This window comes from Sinocyclocheilus grahami, unplaced genomic scaffold, assembly GCF_001515645.1.
Source record: "Sinocyclocheilus grahami isolate Dianchi unplaced genomic scaffold, SAMN03320097.WGS_v1.1 scaffold1783.1, whole genome shotgun sequence".
Classification (NCBI taxonomy): Eukaryota; Metazoa; Chordata; class Actinopteri; order Cypriniformes; family Cyprinidae; genus Sinocyclocheilus; species Sinocyclocheilus grahami.
The window spans coordinates 86059-95865 of record NW_015506962.1 but is presented as its reverse complement, the minus strand read 5'-3'; the positions used below and the strand labels follow the sequence as shown (position 1 = coordinate 95865).

At 41.3% G+C, this 9807-nt stretch overlaps 1 protein-coding gene across 1 annotated transcript in view; it reads right to left on the bottom strand.

The window, feature by feature from the left end:
* LOC107572634 (rab3 GTPase-activating protein catalytic subunit-like) overlaps positions 1 to 9623 on the bottom strand; it is a 19675-nt gene extending 10052 nt beyond the window's left edge. The window contains exons 1-4 of the mRNA XM_016259058.1: positions 9392 to 9623; positions 5531 to 5627; positions 5356 to 5459; positions 4453 to 4568 (exon numbers count right to left, since the gene is read on the bottom strand). Of these exons, the coding sequence (XP_016114544.1) occupies positions 4453 to 4568; positions 5356 to 5459; positions 5531 to 5627; positions 9392 to 9496 (422 nt within the window). The 5' untranslated portion in view covers positions 9497 to 9623. The remainder of the gene's footprint in view (positions 1 to 4452; positions 4569 to 5355; positions 5460 to 5530; positions 5628 to 9391) is intronic.
* Between the last annotated feature and the right edge of the window lie 184 nt (positions 9624 to 9807).

Here is a 9807-nt window from a genome sequence, read left to right as displayed (position 1 = left end):
ACACACACACACACACCGCTCCAAACGCGCTTTAAAGGCAGGTTCATCATGCTCAGGACAGCAGCGGTGTCTCGCTCACAGATCACGTGTGTTCATTATCAAACACAGAGCTTCAGCTCCGTTCAACACATTTACTGCCTTCCAAACCTCACAACTCACTGTCTGATGCTGAACACAAACAACACTGGAGCACATGACTTTTACTGTTAAAAAATCTCTTCTTTTATGTTACCCAATGAAAGAGTTCATTCTGGAACATGAGTAAGAAAATAATGACCAAACATTTCAGGCTGAATTCCTGCTTTTGGTCAGAGATTGTGACATGATGCTGAAAAACTAAATTATGACAGGTTTTGGAACAGAAAACTTCACTAACATTAGAAGTCACAGAATCACATTTATGCATTTGGAAGAAGCTTTTATCAAAAGCGAGCAGTGATGCACGATATCGGATTTGTGCTGATATCCAATATTTTCAGACTCATACGGACACCAGCTGATACGAACACACATTTGTTTTATGTTTCTGTGGAAACAGCTCCACGTCTCTCCTGCAGCAGAATGAACTCTTACTGTAAAACACATTCTGCTGAAGAATTAAGAAGCAAAGGCAGCTGTAGACTTCAGCTAAACGTTTAGAGAACAAAGAATAAGGCTGGAAGAACCTAAACAATGACTGAGCTGAACTGACCGGATCACCAACAGCACTGTAATTTTAACCTTAGAAAATTCACTAAATTCATTCAAAAATAAGAGCAAACTGTGGCTATTTTACACTGTAACAATGAGACCAGTGAGAAATGATAAAACATAACAGAAACAACATGTTTCTTATAGCCTATTTGTTCTACTGATTTTTTGCATCTGTTCTTATTTATAACAAAGATCAAATAAAAAATAGCTATATTATGATTATTAATACAGTAATTATTATTAAGAAAATAACTGGTCCTATCTCCTGGGGAGGGGAGGTATCCAAAGCACATCAACTTGTCACTGGGGTTCCTCAGGGATCAGTTCTTGGACCCCTCCTCTTCTCCATATACACAACATCATTGGGTCCCATCATACAGGCACATGGCTTCTCCTACCATTGCTATGCTGATGACACACAGCTCTATCTCTCATTTCAACCAGATGATCCAACGGTAGCTGCACGGATCTCAGGCTGCCTGGCGGACATCTCGGCATGGATGAAAGAATATCACCTACAGCTCAACCTGGCAAAGACTGAGCTTCTTGTCTTCCCTGCCACTCCAACTCTACAGCATGATTTCACCATCCAGCTAGGTTCTTCTACAGTTACCCCATCAACTTCGGTCAGAAATCTTGGTGCAATCTTTGATGACCACCTGACTTTCAAAGACCACATTGCAAAGACTGCTAGATCTTGCAGGTTTGCATTGCACAACATCAGAAAGATCAGGCCCTTTCTAACGGAGCATGCTGCACAACTTCTTGTCCAGGCCCTTGTCATCTCTAGGCTGGACTACTGCAATGCTCTTCTGGCTGGACTTCCATCAAGCACAATCAAAACTCTACAAATGATTCAGAATGCAGCGGCACGACTGGTCTTCAACGAGCCCAAAAGAGCCCATGTTACACCTCTCTTTATCTCCTTGCACTGGCTACCGGATGTGGCTCGCATCAATCAATCAGAATCAGAATGAGCTTTATTGCCAGGTATGTTTACACATACGAGGAATTTGTTTTCGTGACAGAAGCTTCCACAGTGTAACAGAATGACAGTGACAGAACAAAAACACAGATAATAAAAGAGAAAAAATAAAATTAGAACAAGTAAATAGGGAATAAAAATATACAAATTGACAATTGTATGTACAGGTGTATTACAATAGACAGTTTTGTATGTACAGGTATATTATGTGCAAGTTAATAATGTAAACGAAGTATGTGTGTTAGATAAATAAGTGTATAAATAGTGTTGTGTGTATAAGTGTATAATAGTATTGTTAAGTGTTCATGAGATGGATGGCCTGAGGGAAGAAACTGTTCCTGTGTCTGGTCGTTCTGGTGCTCAGAGCTCTGTAGCGTCGACCAGATGGCAACAGTTCAAAGAGGGAGTGTGCTGGATGTGAGGGGTCCAGAGTGATTCTGCCAGCCCTTTTGCTCACTCTGGACGAGTACAGTTCTTGGAGAGCAGGGAGGGTTGTACCAATGATTCGCTCAGCAGTCCGGACTACCCTCTGTAGTCTTCTGAGGTCAGATTTGGTAGCTGAGCTGAACCAGACAGTTATTGAAGTGCAGAGGACAGATTCAATAATGGCGGAGTAGAACTGTTTCAGCAGCTCCTGTGGCAGGTTGAACTTCCTCAGCTGGCGAAGGAAGTACAACCTCTGCTGGGCCTTTTTCACAATGGAGTCAATGTGAGTGTCCCACTTCAGGTCCTGAGAGATTGTGGTGCCCAGGAACCTGAATGACTCCACTGCAGTCACAGTGCTGTCCATGATGGTGATTGGAGGAGAGGGGGGTTGCAGTGGAGAAGCGTTCTGAGCGGGTGTGGGGTGTTTTTTCAAACCTGCAGTAAAACCCATTCAGATCGTCTGCCAGTTGTTGAAGCTCCACAGTGCTGGGGGATGGTGTCTTGTAGTTGGTGATGTCTTTCAGACCTTTCCACACTGAAGCCGAGTCACTGGAAGAGAACTGAATCCTTAGCTTTTCAGAATAATTCCTTTTTGCCACTCTGATCTCCTTTTCCAGTGTGTATTTGGCCTGTTTATGCTTCCTGCGTGCATCTTCTTTGGCCTGACGGAGCTGTCTGAGTTTTGCAGTGAACCATGGTTTGTCATTGTTGTAGGTTAAATGAGTCCTGGTAGGAATGCACATGCCTTCACAGAAACTGAAGCCCAGTCCACACGGAGACGCATTATAGCTGTATACGCATACATTTTGTATCGTATAGGCGTTTCGTCTAGACCAGGGGTGCCCAACCCTGCTCCTGGCGATCGACTGTCCTGCAAAGTTTAGCTCCAACTCTAATCAAAGACACCTGCCTTTAATATTTAAGTGATCCCGAAGACCTTAATTAGTTGCTTCAGGTGTGTTTGATTAGGGTTGGAGCTGAACTTTGCAGGACAGTCGATCACCAGGAGCATGGTTGGGCACCCCTGGTCTAGACGGATCCGGAGTTTTGGGAGAGTGAAACAGATATTTTTTGAAGCTGGGTCCCAGAGTGGATAAATCTAAAAATGCCACCCTTGCATTTTCGTGTGGACAGTGAATCCGTATATTTTCTGAAACGATGACATCATCAGCCCACGTCTCGCCCCTAGTCAGACACCGCTACGTCACGTAACAGCAACAAAAACATGAACAAACACTGAACGATTGTCTTTTTATTAACTAACATTAACACAGATTAATAAATGTATTGTTCCATGTTCGTTTGTATACCGCACGCAAGGTTTATGCGCATAGTCCAAGTCTTCTTCTCCATTTTAATTGCATCTCTGTGGCAGAATTACAGCGCCACATACTGGTCTAGCATGTATACTACATCGTTTTGTGTCAGTTTTGTGGTTTCGTGAGGACGCAGATATTTCTTGAGACGAGGGGGGGAAAAAAAGATTGGATAGGGAAAGCTCTGGTTTCGTGTGGACGTAGCCTGATATAAGATGTTACAGTCTCTGTGAGCTCATCCAGATCGGTGGCAGCAGCTTCAAAAACACTCCAATCAGTGAGGTCAAAACAAGCTTGTAAATCCTGCTCTGCTTCATTAGTCTATCTTTTTACAGTCCTTAATACGGGCTTAGCTGATTTCAGTTTCTGCCTGTAGGTTGGTATAAGATGAACCAAACAGTGATCAGAGAGCCCCAAAGCTGCCCGTGTGACAGAGTGATATGCATTCTTTATTGCTGTGTAACAGTGATCCAATATATTACTGTCTCTGGTGGGACATGTGATGTGCTGTCTGTATTTTGGCAGTTCACGGGAGAGATTTGCTTTATTAAAGTCTCAGAGAATGGTTAAAACAGAGTCCGGGTGTTGTCGCTCCGTCTCTGTGATCAGATCAGCGAGTTTCTGTAAAGCCAGGCTCACGTGTTTGATCAGCGCTGCAGCTCCGCCAAATACAACGTTCAGCAAAACGTCAGAACAGTCGAAAACCTGTGAAATATTGGGTGGTGTGTACTGCCAAATGTCCAGCAATTCGTCTCTGGTGAAACTAATTGCAGGGATATAACTAAAGACAGGACAAACTAATAAAAACATAAAAACAACTGCGGAGCACGCCACGGAGGCAGCCATCAGCGGCACCATCTTGTGCCCCTTTCACACTGCACGTTGGTCCCGGAAAATTGCCGGAGTGCCTTCTGTGTGAATGTGAAACTACAAATAACTAATTTTTGAAAGTTTGCTCATTGTGACTCATTTTGCCAGCACTGGTCACGTGTAGTGCTTGCACTGTTTGCTGATCAGCAGATCAAGCTTTACCTCTCCAGCTCGTCAGTGTCGTCCTCCCGCTGTCCTCCGGTGATGCCAAACTTGGCCTTGAGCGATCGGGCGCAGGCGATGACGGCCTCCACCGCGCTCATCTGAACGATGACGTCCTGAAACACACACACACACACACACACACACACACACACACGTCTGACACTAGAGCTGCATGATTAATCGTTAAAAGATCGTGATCTTGATTCAAACACCCACGCAATCTAGTTTTTAAATGACAACGATTTGCCCGTGTCTATTAAACCTTTGAAAAAATAATACAGAATACATTTTTCAAATCTGTGTTCGCACTGCTGCTGACAGAGAGCAGACAGTTAGCATGTTTAGACAAACAACTACACAATATGAATGACTGTAAGACAGAAATAATACTATCACAGAAATACTGGGATGAAAGTTTATAGTTCAAATATAAACACTGATGTGATGTCTATGGTAGCGATCAAAATAGAGATAAATCGCCTTTAAAGTTGTTCAAATGAAGTTCTTAGCAATGCATATTACTAATCAAACATTAAGTTTTGATATATTTACGGTAGGACATTTACTAAATATCTTCATGGAACATGATCTTTACTTAATATATTAATGATTTTTGGCATAAAAGAGAAATGTATAATTGTGACCCATACAATGTATTGTTGGCTATTGCTACAAATATCCCCCAGCGACTCAACACTGCTTTTGTGCTGCAGGGACACATTTTGTATTTTAAATACATATATTATATATTAAAATGTTTAATAATTCATTCAAATTAATTAATCATTTTTAAATAGACTGCAGCAATTAGGCCTAATATTTTGTGGCACATTATTGTGTTTAGTTCAGAATGGTGGGAGAACCGTGACTCTCAGTTTATCCAGACTCGTGCAGCTCTACCTCCAGCTTCTTGAAGTCAGGGTTGGGGTGCCGCAGCAGTTTGCTGGTGTGAGCGGTGACCTGCTGCAGAGCTTTACGCACCGACGCGATGTCTTCAGTCACCTCTGGAGGAGAGATCATGTTTACAGCGGCAGTGACGTCACACTGTATTTACAGTTCAGAGAGTCACACTGACCTTCCTCCTTGATCTTGAGCAGAGCCGCGTGCAGCACGCAGGGCATCAGGTGCCGCGTCAGATCCGACGCTTTCTGCTGCGACAGGTAATGCAGCACCTGCACACACATATCAAACATCATTAGCTCATTTAAATAACCCAATGTAATGCCCAGACTAACCCACACCACACCAGAAACTGACTGGAGAGTTTAAATTGAACAAAAAAACAAAACAAGGTCATTTTTCCAGTCGATTATGTTCCCAAATGTCCCTAAAAGGTTTTTTCATTGTGTGCAAACTAAAGCTAACACACACACACACACACAATAACAAACACACACAGACACAGACACACAATAACAAACACACACACACACACACACACACACACACACACTCAATAACAAACAGACACAGACACACACAGTCAATAACAAAGACACACACACACACACACACACACTCAATAACACACACACACACACACTCAATAACAAACAGACACACACAGACACACACACATACTCACACAGACACACACACAATAACAAACACGCGCACACGCACACACACACACACACACACACACTCACACACTCAATAACAAACAGACACAGGCAGACACACACAGACACACACACACACACACGCGCACGCACGCACGCACACAATAACACATACACACACTCAAACACACACACACTCAATAACACACACACACTCACACAATAACAAACAGACACAGACACACACAGACACACACAGGTTTGTTTTTGTGAAAAGTGGGGACTCTCCATAGGCGTAATGGTTTTTATACTGTACAGACCGTATATTCTATTGCCCTACACCAACCCTACCCCTAAACCTACCCCTCACAGGAGACTTTCTGCTATTTCAGATTTTCAATACACTCCATTCTGTGTGATTTATAAGCGTTTTGAAAAGTGGGGACATGGGGTAATGTCCTGAAAAGTCACCTTCTCCTTGTAACACCTGTCATACCTTTGTCATTATACAAATTTATGTCCTCATTTGTCACAAAAAACGTGTACACTCACACTCTCACACACACACTCACACACACACACACACACACACACTCACACACACACTCACACAGAGACAGACACACACACACACTCGTGTTTTCTGATTGGTCTGAAGATGTTGATCAGACACATAGTCCCGCCCCAGGGTCACATGATTGGTTGATTCTAGATTTTTTAACAAGGAAAGTAACAAAGCTGTTCTCTTGCTGCCATCAAAAGTTTCCTGATTTTGTTACTGCAGACGCTCTTTCATGATTTAAACTCGCTGCTCACTCAACTCTGCTGAAATTAATCATATTATATCTCTGATGAGAGAAGACAAATATATACAGTGTTGGCCAGTAAATACTTACATGTAACTAAACTAAACTAGTTAATTAAAAAACCGCTAACGGTTACAAAGGGGGTAACATCTGATTTATTTTCACACACACCCAAACACAGCTTTAATTGACTTCTTTCAGAAACTGCACTGACTGCTCTAAAATATGAGACCGCAATGCTTCAGGAGTTTAGGACACAGAACAGCACACATGCTTATTTGATAACCGTTTTATTTCCTATTTGGGTTTATGTATATGCTTTATTTCTTAAGATGTATTAACTGTCTTTTTCCAAGGCACTGCTAGATGCCAGTGTTTTGATTTCAACAACAGAATCATAGCTATTAAACTATTTATTGTTTCGGTTTTAAATCTGTATTTAACCTCAGAATGATCTCAAAGCATGTGTGAATGTGTAGCGGCTGCACTTTAAATTACACTATTATAATCTCGACTGATGAAGGGTTCTGACAGCAATCAGTGTTGAGCGCTACTGTAAGGATAACTCTGCCTGCTTTACATCTTTCAAAACGATTAACAGTTGAAAACATTAGAAATTTAGAAAAGTAATCAAATTAATACTTTAATAAAGTAACTGAAATAGTTACACTACTTGTTACATTTTAGACAGAGTAACTTGTAACCCGTTACATTTACAAAGTAACGTTTCCAACTCTGCATATGATACAAAATATCAGGCATGTTAACGCTTGCTATTGTTTTTTTCATATTGAGCATTTAAATCAATTATGTTAACATGACACTTCTGATTTCAGATTTCATTTCAATTTGAGGCATTTTAAAAATTATTTAAACATAATATTTTGTTTTAAGCATTTTAATAGTTAAACTATTTAATCGTAGTGTTTCTGACTTTACACGTAATTTTAAGCACTATTTTTTTAATTTTCAAATGTAATTCAGAGCAGTTTAATTAATTGTAAGCATTATTTGAATACAACGCTTCTGACTGTAAATATGATTTCAAGTGATTTAAACGTAGAATTTTCTAATACAACTGTAAGTGTAATATTAAGTGATGCGAGTATTGATTATTTGTAGGTGTAATGTTAGCGTGCTGTTGGAAGGTTTTTACTGTACGCTCCTGTCACGAGGACACGTTACTGGAGCAAAACACAGCAGAGGACATTAAATCAGCAAATAACTCCTGAGTGAATCCTGCAGCTTCCCCACGAGGACACGACAGACGGCTGAAGGACAGAAGAGACGCTCTAACCCACTTCCAGCAGGCCTGCGCTCTGATTGGCTGCTCTGAGGGCATCATGGGATGCGTGTGTGGTGTATAGCACGTGAGTGTGAGCAGATGAAGACTGAATGATTAGGGATGCACTGAAATTAATATTCCTGGCCGAAGTCGAACAAAATGAAACACTGGGCCGAATACCGAACACAGTTTTTCACGTTATTTCCACCACTGCATAAATTAAATAGCCAGAATGTGCTTTTTTCAGTTTTGTCTTACTTTTCAAAGAAAAAAATCAATTACAAAACAACAATTTAAAAATATCTACATAACACTGAACATTTTTTTTTAACATTCTAGCAGACATTATACCAACAAAGCACAATTTAACTTAAAATAAGTTGGTAAAATAATATTTTTAGGCTATTTTTGAGACCGTCTTCTTGAATCAGGCGTGTATTTTTACTGTACAGATAAACGCAGGCTTGCGTAACTTAAAATAAGTTGGTAAAATAATATTTTTAGGCTATTTTTGAAACGCAGGCTTGCTGAGAAGAGACTTCTTTTAAAACATTAGAAAATATTACAGATCCCAATTTGAACACTGTGTGTGAATGTTATAATAAGAGCTGTTGTAATTATAATTATCATAATCTTACTTATTGTTTTATTTTACAGATCAACAGTAAAATTACAAAACTAACATTATGAATGTTGATGGGAGTTGTTATTTTGTTGAAACCCGCAGGAAGACCTCAGCGCTTCTTTTTGTTGACAGCAGCAGATTTATAAATGAGTCTCATTACGAATTCAGGAAGATGTTTGTCGCACGCATCACATGCCTTGTGAAAATTAATACAAATGTGACCGCGCATCTGACGAGTAACACGGTTTCAGAGCAGGTTTTCCTCACGCTTTGGACTCTGAACCCTGGCTAACGAGCTCGTCATTGCTGTCAGAATACTGTATTAGAAACATAACACTCTGCAGTGTATTTAAATGCTCAAGGCTATTTCTCGATTTCATTCATCCTCTTCTCATCGGAGACATGCGGTGCAGTGCTAATCAGTCTAGCTGTCTGTGATTTTTGCGTTTTTCTCGGACAGTTTTAAATGCTTCCACACCACATCATCATTTTTCGGTACATTTTACTCAGTCTTTTCGCTTATTTCGGTTGCTGAACACTCGGTGCATCTCTAATGAATGATCGTGTTTGTGTGGCTTGAAATGAATGGGTCATATTAATCAAAAGCGGATCACGTTTCTGGACCGAGGCCGTCCGAATCCACACTCAGGGTTCTGACCTTCTCAGCCTCTTTGGTGTCGTCGAACAGCCTCTTCTGTCGGCGGGCCGGCGTGGCTTTGGCCGTCTCCCAGGCCTCCACCCACATGTTCCCCGGGATCTTCATGCGGGCGCTCAGGTCGCCCCGTATGACCGTCTGTCCCGCTTCATCCTCCCCTTCCTCCTCCACGTAATCTCTCGGAGAATACCAGCGCACGAAATCCTCCAGACAACAGCCGGGATTCGCTGCCTGTGGAAACACACACACACACACACACACACACACAGAGTTTAATGTCATACATGAACACAAGGAATGTTTGTTCACAAAAAATTAAAGCAGGAGGTTTAAAGAAAATTAAGCCTGTTTTTAGCCCCATCACTATGTTTTGTATCGTCTGGCCCCTCACAATCACAAGACATGCGCGCACACACACT